Source organism: Oncorhynchus mykiss, chromosome Y, assembly GCF_013265735.2.
Source record: "Oncorhynchus mykiss isolate Arlee chromosome Y, USDA_OmykA_1.1, whole genome shotgun sequence".
NCBI lineage: Eukaryota > Metazoa > Chordata > Actinopteri > Salmoniformes > Salmonidae > Oncorhynchus > Oncorhynchus mykiss.
The window spans coordinates 19,268,075-19,284,529 of NC_048593.1; the positions used below are offsets into that span (position 1 = coordinate 19,268,075).

Here is a 16,455-nt window from a genome sequence, read left to right on the forward strand (position 1 = left end):
CCATGACTTCTGAAGCTGCTGTTTGGGTATCCGAAGGTGCTGAGAGTCATGAAAATGTCTGACATGGGATAAAAGCAGAGTGACAGCTTTCAAACTTGAAGGTGAGATATGCAAAAAGATGTTCTCTCTTCTCAAGCTGGTATTATTGTATAAATCATTGCAAAACACTGACAATAACTTTCTTTCTAAAAAAATCTAATTTTGATGCCCTGTAAAACTACTATAATATTATATAATAGTAAGGGAGAGTGGGTTAAGTTGAGCCAAAGGAGTAAGTTTAGCCACCGTTGTTTTTAGAAACCATACACAAAATGTATAATTTGACCAAATATTTAGGAGCCATGGTTGAGCCAATGGCAAGTTGAGCAAATTGAAGAGTTTTCTTCCCAGGTGAAATGCAAGGCATAATCACTGGGACATGATGTAACAACAGGGCCTGGCTAGGGTTGCAAAGTTACCAGTAATTCACCACTGTTACCGGAATCTTGGTAGTTAACAGAAAATCTAGGGCAATCTATCGTAACTTTGGTCATTTATACACTACCGGTCAAAAGTTTTACAACCCCCACTCATTCAAGGGTTTTTCTTTATTTTTACTATTTTCTACATTGTAGAATAATAGTGAAGACATCAAAACCATGGAAAAACAAATATGGAATCATGTAGTAACCAGAAAAGTGTTAAACAAATAAAAAAATATTTGAGATTCTTCAAATAGCCACCCTTTGCCTTGATGACAGTTTTGCACACTCTTGGCATTCTCTCAACCAGCTTCACCTGGAATGCTATTCCAACAGTCTTGAGCACTTGTTGGCTGCTATTCCTTCACTCTGCGGTCTGACTCATCCCAAACCATCTCAATTTGGTCGAGGTCGGATTGTGGAGGCCAGGTCATCTGATGCAGCACTCCATCACACTCCTTCTTGGTAAAATAGCCATTTCACAGCCTGGAGGTGTGTTGGGTCATTGTCCTGTTGAAAAACAAATGATAGCCCCACTAAGCCCAAACCAGATGGGATGGTGTATCGCTGCAGAATGCTGTGATAGCCTTGCTGGTTAAGTGTGCCTTGAATTCTAAATAAATCACTGACAGTGTCACCAGCAAAGCACCCCCACACCATAATACCTCCTCCTCCATGCTTTACAGTGGGAACCACACATGCAGAGATCATCCGTTCACCTACTCTGCGTCTCACAAAGGCATGGCAGTTGGAACCAAAAATCTCCAATTTGGACTCCACACCAAAGGACAGATTTCCACCAGTCTAATGCCCATTGGTCATGTTTCTTGGCCAAAGCAAGTCTCTTCTTATTATTGGTGTCCTTTAGTGGACAGTTGAAGAAACTTTCAAAGTTCTTGAAATGCTCCAGATTGACTGACCATCATGTTTTAATGTAATGATGGACTGTCATTTCTCTTTGCTTATTTGAGCTGTTCTTGCCATAATATGGACTTGGTCTTTTACCAAATAGGGCTATCTGCTGTATACCCCCCTACCTTGTCACAACACAACTGACTGCCTAAAACGCATTAAGAAGGAAAGAAATTCCACAAATTAACTTTTAAGAAGCTGTTAATTGAAATGCATTCCAGGTGACTACCTCATTAATCTGGTTAAGAGAATGCCAAGAGTGTGCAAAGCCGTCATCAAGGCAAAGGGTGGCTATTTGAAGAATCTCAAATGTAAAATATATTTTCATTTGTTTAACACTTCTTTGGTTACTATGTGATCCCATATGTGTTATTTCATAGTTCTGATGTCTTCACTATTATTCTATAACGTTGAAAATAGTAAAAAATAAATAAAAAACCTTTGAATGAGTGGGTGTTCTAAAACTTTGACCGGTAGTGTACTTTAAAAAAAAGTATTAATATATATATATATATATTAGAAAATTGTCATATCTGTGTCCTTGAGTTTTTAGTAGATAGACCATATGGTTCAAGAGCAAATAGCCTACTTAATGAAAAAAGCATATGCACAAAAATCTGATTTCTCTCATATAGTATGTGGTGCACAAATTTGTTTACATCCCTGTTAGTGAGCATTTATCCTTTGCCAAGATAATCCATCCATCTGACAGGTGTGGCATATCAAGAAGCTGATTACACAGGTGCAACTTGTGCTGGGGACAATAGAATGTGCAGTTTTGTCACACACCACAATGTCAAAGATGTCTCAAGTTTTGACGGAGGGTGCAATTGTCATGCTGTCTGCAGGAATGTCTACCAGAGCTGTTACAAGAGAATCGAATGTTCATTTCTATACCATAAGCCGCTTCCCATGTTGTTTAAGAGAATTTGGCAGTAAGCCCAACCGGCCTCACAAACGCAGACCACATGTAACCACGCCAGCCCAGGGCCTCCACATCCGGCTTCTTCACCTGCGGGATCATCTGAGACCAGCCACCCGGACAGCTGATGAAACTGTAGGTTTGAACATCTGAAGAATTTCTGCACAAACTGTCAGAAACCATCTCAGGGAAGCTCGTCGTCCTCAGGGTCTTGACCGACTGCAGTGCGACATCGTAACCGACTTCATTGGGCAAATGCTCACTTTCCATGGCCACTGGCACACTGGAGAAGTGTGCTCTTCACAGAGGAATATCGGTTTCAACTGTACCGGGCAGATGGCAGACAGCATGAATGGCGTTGTGTGGGCAAGCACTTTTCTGACGTCAATGTTGTGAACAGAGTGTTCATGGTGGCGGTGGGGTTATGGTATGGGCAGTCATAAGCTACGGACAACGAACACAATTGCATTTTATCAATGGCAATTTTCATGCACAGAGATATTGTGATGAGATCCTGAGGCCCATTGTTGTGCCATTCATCAGCTGCAATCTACTCATGTTTCAGCATGATAATACATGCCCCATGTCGTAAGGATCTGTACACAATTCCTGAAGGCTGAAAATGTCTCAGTTCTTCCATGGCCTGCATACTCACCAGACGTCACCCATTGAGCATGTTTAGGATGCTCTGGATCGACGTGTACGACAGCGTGTTCCAGTTCCCGCCAATATCCAGCAACTTTGCACAGGCATTGAAGAGAAGTGGGACATTCCACAGGCCACAATCAACAGCCTGATCAATTATATGCGAAGGAGATGTGTCATGCTGCATGAGGCAAATGGTGGTAACTCCAGATACAGACTGGTTTTCAGATCCAAGCCACTACCTTTTTTTAAGGTATCTGTGACCAACAGATAATCCATAGATTAGAGCCTAATTTCTTAATTTCAATTGACTGTCTTCCTTATATGAACTGTATCTCAGTAAAAAACTTTGAAATGGTTGCGTTTATATTTTTGTTCAGTGTATTTTACATGTCATAATCCCAGAAAGAGGGCCAGAGATAATTACAGACATCCGTGATAATCTGAAGTACCCAAAAGGGCCACTAGAAGTCTGATAGATTATATAAAATCCCTGAATGATACCAATATTCTGGTATTTTACTGCTAAACTTCGGAAAGTTTATTTATTTATAATATAATTAGAATTTATTTCCTGTCCACAGTCCATAACCTGCCATGACCTGAGCAGTAGTAAGGATGCCAGGGGGGCAGTACCAGGTGTCCACCAGGAGGAAGACTCTCCACAGCCGCTATAGCCTGTCAGTCAGCTCGTTAGGTCGGCAGGATGAGGAGGAGGATACCCCGCCACCATGCCTCAGCCCTCTGGAGAAGCTCACCACCAAAATGTGTCAGGATGAGCAGACCATCAAGGAGCTGATCGTGGGCCGTAGGATTGGCTTCTACAAGGTCCGAGGTGAGATCGGCTCTGGAACCTTCTCCCACGTCAAAATGGCCTTCCACTCCCTCACCAAAGGCAAGGGCCACATTGCTGACCGTGCAAAATGTCATCAATAATTAATCAGTGCAGCTGGTATCATCATCCATGCAATGATGCTAACAGCATAGCAATTCATTAGTGTGACTGTGAAACCACCACAGTAAAGCATGTTGAAAATGAACTGAGAAAAACACCTGTCTCAAGTGATCCAACACCTTTCACCTTCTCTCCCACAGACAAGGTGGCCATCAAGGTGCTGGATAAGATGCGACTGGATGTTCAGGCCCAGAGGCTGCTCTCCAGGGAGATCTCCTGCATGGAGGCCCTGCAGCATGCCAATGTGGTGCGTCTGTACGAGGTGGTGGAGTCACACAGCCGACTCTACCTGGTGCTGGAGTATGCCGGTGGAGGGGACCTCCACACACACATCTGCTCCGATGGCAAGCTGTCAGAAGCCGAGGCCAAGATCACCTTCGCACAAATCCTATCCGCCATCAAACACATGGTCCGTAACATTCAATTGAATACACATCTACTGTAGAATCAGCCATGTGATCCCAGGTCTTATTACAGTCCAATACAGAGATTCTTGATATAAAGATATTATTTTTGTCAATTTCAATCATCAAATTATTTCATACAGTATGTTTATTGTTTTTATTTGCAGCACGACAAAAACATAATCCACCGGGACCTGAAGGCTGAGAATGTACTGTACACCTGTAATGGCTGTGTGAAGGTGGCTGACTTTGGATTCAGCACCAGGGTCACCAACTGCAGTGACACCCTGGACACCTTTTGTGGCTCTCCCCCCTATGCTGCGCCTGAACTCTTCAGGGACGAGTGCTATGTGGGGCCGCCAGTGGACGTATGGGCCATGGGCGTCCTGCTCTTCTTCATGGTGACTGGCACCATGCCCTTCCGAGCCGAAACCATGGGCAAGCTGAGGCTCACTGTTATAGAGGGGGTCTACACCCTTCCGCCCTGGGTGCCAGGCCCATGCCAGCGGCTGATTCGGGGCATCCTGAAGCCTGTGCCAACGGAACGCTATGCGGTGGACCAGATGCTGGGCTGTGACTGGCTGCTTCCTGTGGAGTACCCGTGGACTGTGGTGCCACCGGTCCCCCTCAACCCTCTGCGCCTGGCGGATGCAGAGCCTGGGGAGCTGGATGATGAGGAGGAGGAGATCAGGGCCTCCCTGGAGGAGCTGGGTGTCAACATGGAACACATACGCAACAATGAGGGCAAGGACAGCCGCAGCCCCATCACCGGACTTTACCGCATCCTCTTACACCGTGCCCAGAAAAGGCGTGGCGCTGAGACTGTGCCTGTGGTCGGAGGGTTGGTCCGGGACCCTAAAAGAGAGGGCCTCCGAGCTTACAGAAGTCTGATGCACTCCTCCAGGTTATGTGTCCTTCAGTAAGTGACCAGCCTGGACGTGGGTCCTTGTAAACCTGCTTTAATCCATTGAAAATTCACTCAGGGTCATACAGCTACAAATGTTTTATTGCACTTTGGGATGAAAGTGAAAATGTGTTTTGTGTGAATGTAACACAGGAACCTCTGTAGATGAACAGTTGTGGTAACACACAGATACTGAAACATTCGACTGCTGGTCATGATGTCTCTAACAAAGTAAGATTGTTATTGGTAATCTTTTGTGAAGCTGAAATAGAGGTGTAAAAGTGCCTGATGAAATAATGAGTCCCATCAAAATGAATTTAGGAAGCACCCTTTTTAGTATAGAAGTGATACTCACCTCCCGGGTGATGCAGTGGTTAAGGGCACTGTACTGCAGCGCCAGCTGTGCCACCAGAGACCCTGGGTTCGCGCCCAGGCTCTGTCGTAACCGGCCGCGACCGGGAGGTCCGTGGGGCAACGCACAATTGGCCTAGCGTCGTCCGGGTTAGGGAGGGTTTGGCCGGTAGGGAAATCCTTGTCTCATCGCGCACCAGCGACTCCTGTGGCGGGCCGGGCGCAGTGTGCGCTAACCAAGGTTGCCAGGTGCACGGTGTTTCCTCCGACACATTGGTGCGGCTGGCTTCCAGACACATTGGTGCGGCTGGCTTCCGGGTTGGATGCACGCTGTGTTAAGAAGCAGTGCGGCTTGGTTGGGTTGTGTATCGGAGGACGCATGACTTTCAACCTTCGTGTCTCCCGAGCCCGTACGGGAGTTGTAGCGATGAGACAAGATAGCAGCTACTAAACAATTGGATACCATGAAATTGGGGAGAAAAAGGGGTCAAAATTCCACAAAAAAAAAAGTGATACTTATATACTTTTATTCATAGCACAATAGAGCGCATGAAATATGAAGAATGTGCTGAAAGAGCATTGCTTTTAGACAACTCCTTGGTTGTTTGATGAAACATCGATAGTCTCTGAAATCAGTATGCTTGTTTGTCTTCGTGATTTTTCTTGCCCTTAGAGAAGACTGATTTTGTGCAGGTAATTGTCTCTGTATTATATTCGACCACCAAATAAATGGAACTTTTACCATTGTGACTTATTGATGCTCTAAATAAAGCGCAATAAAGACTTAATTGACATTCATCCAGGTTTTTTTTTAATTTGAAGCAGGTGGAGGTCAAATATAAACCTCATGAAAGCAAATTTTTGGCTGCTATTCTTTGTATTAAGTGTTTACAAAAGTTTCACCAGTGTCCTGCTAGACACCATGTAAACAATAGCCCACAGCAGCTGGCAGAGCACCAGATGATAGTCAGCCCCCTGTTTAAACCCCCAAACCCAATAGTGTGCAACTGCAGCCCCCCACACAGACACACACTTTTGAATGTGGGTCAAAAGGGAAATCTAAGTATATGAGTTTTTTTGCCTTTAGACACTGTCCTTCGCTCCCACCTGCCGAACACCTGCCCTCACCATTGTTAACAGAACTGCGGGAAAGCGGTGCCCGAAAGGCGGGGCAAAGTACACTGTTGACCGGTCGCCCCAACTCCCGCTAATACAGCAGGTGGGAGGATGGAGCCACATTGGGTGCTAACCAGCTTGCTAGCACACAGTGTCACCCCCGCCTCCTGCCCGATGTGCTTGCGGGAGCCCCCGCCTGCCGATATGGTTTCCTCAGGTACACAGCAGGCGGGGGCTCCCGCAAGCACATCGGGCAGGAGGCTGGGGTAACACTGTTAACTAGCTAGCTAATTAGTGACACTGTGTGCTATCTTGCTAGCTAGCGAACACATGGTGTCGCCCCCCGCCTAATATAAGTATAAAGAGGGGTTGCTGCAGAGGCAGGAATGCCCCGAATTGTGGGCTACAGTTGCACCCTTCTCCCCAAACCAGTCTACTTCGGACCCTTAGGCACCCAAAACACCCTCAACTCCTCCCGTCTGGCCTCACCTGCAAAAAGCGGCAGATGGCACAGCGTGGCTACACAGACATCTGCCGGTCAGACAATAATCCCTCTGTGTGGACTGCTGGATGTGACAACAGAGCGCATTCTGCTATTGTGCGCCCCCATACACATGCAGATCAGCCAAGAAGGGAGGAAGGGACAGAACAGACTTTTACTGGTGGGACAACAGCGAGCAGTTGACACCCTTAAGCGCCTGCTGAGCACATTTTTTTTGTCAACCCAATAACCTCCCCATTTTAGTAGGCCTAGGCTACTCTCCAAACTTAATAAGGAGAGTGAAAACACATGATGACATTCATTCAATTTATTAGGGTATTCGTTTTTTAGAAACATTTAAATAATTATTCATTTTTCCCCTTTTAATGTTTAACAGCGAAATGTTATCAAGCATAAACATGTATAAAAATAGATAACATAAGTAAAAATAAATATTTTTGAAAAGTTAGGCAAAACATTCTAAAGTGAAACCTTTAGAGCATTATAAGTGTAATATTTATTATATTTTTTATGTTCATTTTTTGTCATTATTACATTTCTAAAGTTAAACCTTTAGAGAATTAAGACAATTCTGGAAAGTGGGAAACATGTCGCTGAATGTAATGGTTGTTATTGCCGCTCAGCAAGAAGACATTTTTAAAAAGTCAGTTTTTAAGAATGCTTCTTCTTGGCACCGCTTCTTCTCCTACTGCGCGTGCTTCAACGTGCGACGTTCGCTCTGTGGAATGCAGGATGCAGAACTCGCTCCTCCTTTCTCTCCAAACCTCATCCGCACAAAGAATGAGGGCCGTTTTGTCGCTCTTGTGGCATACCTGACCTCATTCACATAAAGAATGGAAGTCATCTTGGCATGGACGGGACAAGAGACGACGAAATCACGGGGGCCCATTCGGGCCGGCCACGCGATGCCTGGATCAGAATCCTCCTCAGGAGTATCCAGGGATGAGAAACAGTGTCATCCTGTGAAAGGATGAATATTTCCTTATGGGATGAAGGTTTACAGCATCTCAAGAGAGGAGATCAGCGTTTAGGGAGGGTGATCTCTGGAACCCAGTCGTTCAGACCGCGGCTCTCCTCACAGAACAGGTGCAGCTTCTCCAAAGCAGGGTCCTCCCAAGAACCATCAGCTGAGTTCTGTTGACAAACAAGAGGGGAAAGAAACATTAGTCACATGGACACAATGAACAGTTAAAACCATGATATATTATTGCATGTTTTAATAAAGTCAGCTTGGGTTGAAATAGTACACACCATGATAAGACAGCAGTGGGCATCTTCAAGCTGGCCAGTCTTGTCACGGACAATTTTGGCCAGTCGCTGCATGTTGTTCACCCTGACGATGCTGATGTCGTTGTCAAAACAGTAAGACTGGATGAGGGTGAAGTGGATCTGGAGAGCAATGTCACACTCCCACTCCTCATCGGTTGCCAGGACACAGAAACACACATTGTCTGGGTCACTGCAAAGAAAACAAAGAAGAACCATAAGTACATGCAAAATGACTTCAAAATAAGCAAACATAGATAGAAGTTTACATATGCATTTCAAGAAACTCATACTTACACATTCATAACTTTAGCAGACTCATAGACACCGACAGTCAGGCAGTTGTTGTCTTTAGCGGAGAGCAGAACTTCCTCCAGCGCTTTGCCGGTGCACTGGGCACGTTCAACGGGCTTCTGGATCAGAACTTCCTCAAGAGTCATGATGATGCAGAATATTCCAAAACTTCCTGAGTGGGAGTTAGTGTAGCCGGAGAGTAAATCCGAAAAGATTAGTGATTTTGAAGAGACTGTGCTGCGCTTTTATACCTTTTGGCTAGTGGCGCCTGTGAATACGCAGCGCCCTGATTGGTTGACCTGAATGGCGCAATAGTATGCTAATTGTATTGTCTCACCGCTCGTGGCAGATTGATAGGAGGCATAATGGCACGTCTTTTTCTGTGCCGGGCATGCTCCGACCGAAAACATTTTTTAAAATATTTATTTCAGATGGATTTAGATAATGTTCTCTCCAAGTTTGAACTCAATAAATTGAGATTTTGGCTGTCATATTTTGCTTGAGTTTTGATTGTTTCACATGACACGCTAATTAATGCCAATAGCCTCAAAATATGCTTTCGGAGATGCATTTGATAATTTATCAAATCAGTCTATAAACCTACTGAAACAAAAAATCGAAAGATAATAAAACTTTGTAAAGTGCTTAAAAGTGCCCAAATGGTCTCTGATTAAGATTCTGTATGTTTCAGTTTTAGGTGAAAGTATGTCCAAACACAAACAATAATATAGTGAAAGTAAAGTGCACAGAAGGGCAACCATCTCCCCGTTATTAGAGGGCAGGTGGAGCATGGCCATCTGTAGAGCCTGACCAAAAACGGCCCCTGTTGTGCTCGCAGAAACTCCTATTATCACCCTCTCAATACAAATGTAAATTAACAGCGCGTGCCAGGAGACCGTGCATGCCGCACAATATACTGACCACGTGATCGCTATCAGCTGTCCGAACATTTATTTATTTACTTTTGCCACATGGACCAATGAAGATTATAGCCATGCTTTACCATACAATTAATTATAAAAGTTGAGCAGCTGGCACGGTTAACCATTAAGGCCAAGTTATATTTGCAGGGTAAAGCCTAATAGCCTACACACAAATTCGAATATTACGCAGTTTGGCCAAATTGTATCCACTTAGGTGGCATTTAAGGTGCATAAAATAATCTAGAATAGAACTGCTGCATGCGTAATTAGAGGGTCGAGATAACAGGTTCGCGGTGATTGATTCAGCTCCATTGTTTGGTGGATAGCAGAGCGGCAGATGGTGGACTATTGCTATGAGGACACCCCCTCATCCCGGCAGAGCTCCCCCCCCCCCCCCCCCCCCCCCTCTCCCACCCGGTGGCGCGCCGCTCCTATTGTCCGCAAGTCTTTACATTCGCTGGAAGAAAAAGTCTGTTGTCTGAGTTTTTATCCAATTTAAATGTAAATAAAGCGAGCGTATGGTCAAAACTCACGACTATGAATCTTTGATAGGCGTAGTCTTATCTTTAATATAGGCCACGCGCATGAGTTGCAGCCCAAGAATGAATCATTCAGAAATGTTTTAGGCATAAACACACCCAATAAATAAATATGCTGTTTTGATTAAATCATGTTATTTTGCTACACAACATAACAAACGAAATGATTAGAGCAATTAGAATAGTTAATTATCATTGGTTTATTGTTAGGCAATCATTAGTTGAGAGGTTTAAATGGCCCATGTTGCAGGCAACAACAACCCATCGTTTTTTATACAGTAAATTAGCCTAATGCACAACAGTTTACAAAGTTAACAGATAGGGTTCCTTGGATTGATTCATCCGATAGCAGCTCAAAGACTATGCTATTTTTGGAAGGCTCAACCTAGCCTAGCTTGGCAACAGGGCAGGCGCGTGCAAGTCGATATAGGACGCATTGTTCATGAAGAAGCACATCTGCCAGACGGGGCCCCCTCCCCAGCAGCGCGTGACAGGTGTTTCTGGCTCAAGCCATAGCTCGCTCTGGCGAATGACATAGCCTACTGCACATTGACCCCCGGCTCAAAAGTTCTTTGTGCATATGCAAATTAGCCAAACAACCAGATAACTTCAACTAGACTACTTTCGATTAGCAACGTTCTATTAATTTAGTAGTAGCAATCGTGTTGGTTCACAGCCTAATAATAAAATGGGTCATGCACGATGAAGTTGGGTTTGCAACTTGCAAGTTGAAACAGTGCGGTCACAGTGTAGGATACTTTGGGTATATTATGCAATCAAATAACATAGGAAAAGCTGCGAGACTTCCACAATATTGTCATGTCCAAACTATTGCGCTTGCCTCTGTTCGTTTTACCAGTCAAGGCTATTAATGCCCTCTATTACAATTTCTTATTTACAGACACACGTTTTATGTTGGCTATGCGCAAAATCTGTGGCAGTCATTGGCCATTATGCACTGCACGTGCCGATTTATCTCTGCTTGTATCGTGCAGCAGAAGTTTTCTTTGTTGACCCCTTCACCTTCCCCCACCCCCACGGACAGATGGGATCTTGTTGCTATGGAGAGAGATACAGGCATCTCCAGATGCCACGCGCCTGAAGTCCGCCATGGTTTTACAAATGCAAAACAGCGGCGCGTGCCATTATCGTTTGCAAATAGGAACTTTGCGCCAATTCTGTTCTCCAATACTTGCCTAATCAGCTAAATTGTATAGGCCTACAAGTTGTGAGTTATCTGGATATTGAAGTAACACAATAATACTGAGTTTTTCCAGAAATATTTCTTAATACATAAAGGTGTATGCTAAATGTATGCTAAATCTACTTGATATATCATGCGTTTACTCTATTTAAATCATGAAGTGTGCACCAGAAAAGTTGACCAGATTTCGATAGTATAGCGATATCTTTATGTAGTTTGGAAGGCTTAAATGTGCCACTTGGATATGGGTGGTAATTATGGATATTATAGTAGGCTAATAAGCTCATCATTCAAACAGACCCTGCACAAATCGGAATTAATTCATTCATTAAAGTCAGGGAGTTCTGCATTTGCATCCATTCAATCTAACCGAAACTGCCCTGTCCTTTCTTCTGAAATTTTGTCTATAGGCACGAGCCTGCTAGGGGTCGCATGTGCATTGTCTCCCAGCAGCCAATCACTAAACGCGCGTGTGCCACGTCCTCCCTATAAATACTAGCTGTTTCTTACAACTAGCACAAACACACTTCTGTTGAAACCTTATCAGCATTTCCTCGAACTAGGCTCTACAATGGAAACTATTGGCAAATCTCTGAAGGAAGCTCTCAAGTCTGCCCAGTGTGAGGATTGCCTCACTGTTGGTGTCTATGAAAGTGCCAAAATAATGAATGAGTAAGTATTTTATGTACTGAATTTGTACCTTATTTAGATTTTTTTTGTTTAAATATGTAGATTGTGTAGATTGTCACTGTGTTATTGTATGATAATATTGACTAATGAATTTTTTTTATTTTTTTATCTCAACAGTGACCCAGACAGTGTGTCTTTCTGTGTCCTGGCAACCGATGAGGAGTGGGAGTGTAATATTGCTCTCCAGATCCACTTCACCCTCATCCAGTCTTACTGTTTTGACAACGACATCAGCATTGTCAGAGTGAATGACATGCAGCGCCTGGCCGAGATTGTTGGTGACAAGGCTGGCCAGCTTGAAGATGCCCACTGCTGTCTCATCACGGTATGTACTAATTCAACTCAAACCTACTTTATTGAACTCTTTAATAAACCATTAATTGTGTCCATGTGACTAATGTTTCTTTCCCCTCTTGTTTGTCAACAGAACTCAGCTGATGGTTCTTGGGAGGACCCTGCTTTGGAGAAGCTGCACCTGTTCTGTGAGGAGAGCCGCGGTCTGAACGACTGGGTTCCAGAGATCACCCTCCCTAAACGCTGATCTCCTCTCTTGAGATGCTGTAAACCTTCATCCCATAAGGAAATATTCATCCTTTCACAGGATGACACTGTTTCTCATCCCTGGATACTCCTGAGGAGGATTCTGATCCAGGCATCGCGTGGCCGGCCCGAATGGGCCCCCGTGATTTCGTCGTCTCTTGTCCCGTCCATGCCAAGATGACTTCCATTCTTTATGTGAATGAGGTCAGGTATGCCACAAGAGCGACAAAACGGCCCTCATTCTTTGTGCGGATGAGGTTTGGAGAGAAAGGAGGAGCGAGTTCTGCATCCTGTGTTCCACAGAGCGAACGTCGCACGTTGAAGCACGCGCAGTAGGAGAAGAAGCGGTGCCAAGAAGAAGCATTCTTAAAAACTGACTTTTTAAAAATGTCTTCTTGCTGAGCGGCAATAACAACCGTTACATTCAGCGATATACTTCCAACTTTCCAGAATTGTCTTAATTCTCTGAAGGTTTCACTTTAGATGATTTGAATATGACAAAAACTCAAAAAAGAAAGGAAACAAGAAATGTACTGTAATGCTCTGAAGGTTTTACTTTAGACATTCAATATGAGCATTTATTATCGAAAATGCTACAATGTTGAACTCCTGATTACATAAAAAAAAAAAAAGATTTATTGTTCAATGAAATGTTTTACTATTGAATTCCTGATTGTCAAACTAAGAAAGAAGATAAATGAGAGAATATATTTGTTATTTTCTAAAGATTTCACTTTATAAATGACATGTATGATGAAATGATCAATAAAATGTTGAGCGCAAATTTAATTTTGGATCTTGAATGTGCTCTCCATACTAAAAACTAAATCAACTCAGCTCCCAACAATAATTCTTAAATAACCGTTGGCACTTGCACAGTGTTTGGTGCTCTTACCACTACCCAACACTTGTACATCCCATAGGCCTGATGTACTGTGTTCTATCCGAATTGACCTATCATCATGGCCTGTTATATCCATGTTTATGCAGTGTCTTTGTTTACAAACTACTGCCCTTTGCAGGTCCATATCTATTCTGACCACTGGAAGCATTTACCTGTGAGAGGTCTATCTTGGTATTTCTTTTTTTATTGCTATTTTATTAGGATCCCCATTAGCTGTTGCGAAAGCAGCAGCTACTCTTCCTGGGGTCAACACAAAACGTGAAACATGACATAATACAGAACAGTAATAGGCAAGAACAGAACGACATCAATTAAAAAATATATACTACGACTACAAGACAGCGGATTGTAGTGTGTTTTTACAGCACCCCAAACCATTCTGTGATATTATGAAGGTTCAACTGAATTGACTCCCATATCAGCTAGCCCTAACATACCTCTCTTCCACACATACCCACAACATACAGAGAATGAGCCGGTGCCTTATCACACAGCAGTACAGGAGAACAATTGTTGTGTCTGTCACTAATCAGTTGGCAAGTAACCAGATTGATTGATCAATAATACATTGATGATTAATTGTCACTTTATGTCCTCAGTCACTTAAGAGTTGAGATTTGGTTGAATGACGTAATTACTCCCTTGTATGGTAATTAGGCACACCTATACACATTGATCAAATGCCCCTATAGTGTTTATGACCATTGTGCACATCATGCACACCGACTTCCAATTGCATGTTGTAGCAGGATTAAGAGAGAGTTTTCTTTGGTTACTTTGAGTTTGCACCTGATTCTAACTTCTATTTTCAAGGTGTGTATTTATAGGTGTTGTGCACTGAGGACTGCCTCTAATCAGTCCTGTGGGTGCATATTGCATGTGGTAGCTTTAGAGGCAGTGGATGGAGGATAGTGGTGTTGTTAATGTCTCTTATGGCTGTTTAAAATCCACTCAGATCCAGGGTTCTACTTTTTTACTAGAGTGGTGGTGTGTGATAGAGGAACTACCATTGGTTGTTATGTGGACCATTGATTTTGTGGCAATTATTTCACCTAAAGATGACAGAGAATAACAAAAAGCAATCTTATTCCATACACATGTCACAGCCGAACAAAACAAAGAAGAAATGTATCCAGCTTTTCACTGTGCTCTTTTGCTCTTGGAACACACAGTTTGTGAATAGCCACCATTCATTGGAAATTCAGAACTTTCTGGGGCTTTTGTGCTTTTGGAAACAAACTCCAATGTCATTCTGGGCCAGTATGCTTCATGTCATTCTTAAGCATTGTGCCTGTATGTACTATTCAACAGCTGCCCCAGCCCTCATGCCCCAACTCTGACACTCTATCTCTGAATACCCCCCTCTCCATCTCCTCCCCCCTCAGTAGCAGTCCTATCTGACCTCCAGATCTGCGGCCCTGCACTGAGCTGCCAAACGCTTCCATCAGATCAGCCCCCAAGAATGGTTTGTTTAATTAGTGCAGTGCAGTGCAGCGTGTATGGCGGTGTGCAGCCGGCGATATTGTTCCCCGTCAGACAGCAAGCGCCTGCAGACCCAACCAAACCCCCAAAACCTACAACCAACCCCCCTAAATCTACCCGGCAACTGGCCCACAAACACTGACTCCCCCTGCTGCCCCGCATAATGAGACAGAGGAGAGGAGGAGGAAGGGAGGAGGAGGAGGAGGAGAAAGAGGAGAGCACTGTGCCTGGCACAAGCCAGGACTCACCCCCCCCCCCCCCCCCCCGTAATAGGAGTAGTAGGACGCTTTATTCACTTATCTGCACGAAGAGAGAGATTGAAGCCTAATGCAATGTTAGTAGTAATACCCCCATGAGGTTCATGCACTGATATGAAAGCATGTGCTCTGCAGCTGTGCATCCCAAAAGGGCTGGTGCTCTCTCGATCGCTCTATCTCTGCACTTCACAGCTGCTCTGATATGTGCAGTGTCTAATGTGCAAAGGTGGGCAGCAGAGGCTGCTTTAATTGCCCTGTGTCACAATATTTCATTATCTGTACCTCCTCAAACAACCCCGGTTGCCCCCGTCTCAACCCGTTTTATAAAGGCTCTGTTCCAGCCACATGGCTCTTCTCAAGTGTCTTTTCAACACTAATGCCCCCCTCCCTCTGCACAATGAGCTGACGACGCCCCAGGAGCAGCAGCAGCAGCAGATGGTGCTGAGGGAAGAGGATGTGATGGGGGGTCAGATTGGGCTTTTGTTCTAGGCCGCCCTGTTGCCCAGGCTACAGCCATCGGAATCCTCCATTACCACTAGTCTGCAGGAAGTCTGTGTTTCTATTTGGTTCTATTTTTAGGGGACAGTCAATCAAGTGATTCGATTGGTCAGTGAATGGCCACCTTTTTACTTGATCATCTTAATCCCATAAACTGCAGCTATCTCATTGCACATGATTGCAGTGGTGTAAAGTACTTATGTAAAAATACTTTAATGTACTACTTAAGTAATTTTGGGGGGTATCTGTACTTTACTATTTATATTTTTTGACAACTTTTACTTTTACTCCACTACATTCCTAAAGAAAATAATGTACTTTTTACTTCTTACATTTTCCCAGACACCCAAATGTACTCGTTACATTTTGAATGCTTAGCAGGACAGGAAAATTGTCTAATTCACACTTATCAAGAGAACATCCCTGGTGATCCCTACTGTCTCTGATCTGGCGGACTCACTAAACACAAATGCTTTGTTTGTAAATTATGTCTGTGCCCATGGTTATCGTAAAAACCTATATTTTTTAATTGTGCTGTCTGGTTTGCTTAATATAAGGAATTTTAAATGATTTATACTTTTACTTTTGATACTTAAGTATATTTTAGCGATTACATTTACTTTTGTATATTTAAGTATATTTAAAACTAAATTATTTTAGACTTTAAATCAAGTATTAATTTACTG

At 43.7% G+C, this 16,455-nt stretch overlaps 3 protein-coding genes across 3 annotated transcripts; 2 read left to right on the forward strand and 1 right to left on the reverse strand.

Annotated features, from left to right (window-relative positions):
• Nucleotides 1–3,549: 3,549 nt before the first annotated feature.
• Nucleotides 3,550–5,288, forward strand: LOC110509338 (serine/threonine-protein kinase NIM1-like). Its single transcript, XM_021590256.2, has 3 exons — nt 3,550–3,835; nt 4,036–4,304; nt 4,467–5,288. The coding sequence occupies exons 1-3, from the start codon at nt 3,559–3,561 to the stop codon at nt 5,220–5,222; spliced, it is 1,302 nt and encodes a 433-aa protein (XP_021445931.1). The 5' UTR covers nt 3,550–3,558; the 3' UTR covers nt 5,223–5,288.
• A 2,176-nt stretch (nt 5,289–7,464) lies between these two features.
• On the reverse strand, nt 7,465–8,970 carry LOC110509757 (growth arrest and DNA damage-inducible protein GADD45 gamma). Its single transcript, XM_021590841.2, has 3 exons — nt 8,736–8,970; nt 8,424–8,631; nt 7,465–8,306 (listed from the first exon to the last, which is right to left on the reverse strand). The coding sequence occupies exons 1-3, from the start codon at nt 8,876–8,878 to the stop codon at nt 8,193–8,195; spliced, it is 465 nt and encodes a 154-aa protein (XP_021446516.1). The 5' UTR covers nt 8,879–8,970; the 3' UTR covers nt 7,465–8,192.
• A 2,951-nt stretch (nt 8,971–11,921) lies between these two features.
• LOC110509758 (growth arrest and DNA damage-inducible protein GADD45 gamma-like) lies at nt 11,922–13,412 on the forward strand. The gene is made up of 3 exons (XM_021590842.2): nt 11,922–12,070; nt 12,206–12,413; nt 12,516–13,412. The coding sequence occupies exons 1-3, from the start codon at nt 11,970–11,972 to the stop codon at nt 12,627–12,629; spliced, it is 423 nt and encodes a 140-aa protein (XP_021446517.1). The 5' UTR covers nt 11,922–11,969; the 3' UTR covers nt 12,630–13,412.
• Nucleotides 13,413–16,455: the final 3,043 nt, after the last annotated feature.

What these genes read in the sequence shown, in the direction of transcription:
- LOC110509757 (XM_021590841.2), bottom strand. Translation starts at nt 8,878, where the DNA reads ATGACTCTTGAGGAAGTTCTGATCCAGAAGCCCGTTGAACGTGCCCAG. An exon ending in TCTGCTAAAGTTATGAATGT is followed by an intron (nt 8,632 to 8,735) that starts GTAAGTATGAGT and finishes TTTTCTTTGCAG; the next exon opens with TGACCCAGACAATGTGTGTT. An exon ending in CCCACTGCTGTCTTATCATG is followed by an intron (nt 8,307 to 8,423) that starts GTGTGTACTATT and finishes GTTTGTCAACAG; the next exon opens with AACTCAGCTGATGGTTCTTG.
- LOC110509338 (XM_021590256.2), top strand. Translation starts at nt 3,559, where the DNA reads ATGCCAGGGGGGCAGTACCAGGTGTCCACCAGGAGGAAGACTCTCCAC. An exon ending in CTTCCACTCCCTCACCAAAG is followed by an intron (nt 3,836 to 4,035) that starts GCAAGGGCCACA and finishes TCTCTCCCACAG; the next exon opens with ACAAGGTGGCCATCAAGGTG. An exon ending in TATCCGCCATCAAACACATG is followed by an intron (nt 4,305 to 4,466) that starts GTCCGTAACATT and finishes TTTTATTTGCAG; the next exon opens with CACGACAAAAACATAATCCA.
- LOC110509758 (XM_021590842.2), top strand. Translation starts at nt 11,970, where the DNA reads ATGGAAACTATTGGCAAATCTCTGAAGGAAGCTCTCAAGTCTGCCCAG. An exon ending in AGTGCCAAAATAATGAATGA is followed by an intron (nt 12,071 to 12,205) that starts GTAAGTATTTTA and finishes TTATCTCAACAG; the next exon opens with TGACCCAGACAGTGTGTCTT. An exon ending in CCCACTGCTGTCTCATCACG is followed by an intron (nt 12,414 to 12,515) that starts GTATGTACTAAT and finishes GTTTGTCAACAG; the next exon opens with AACTCAGCTGATGGTTCTTG.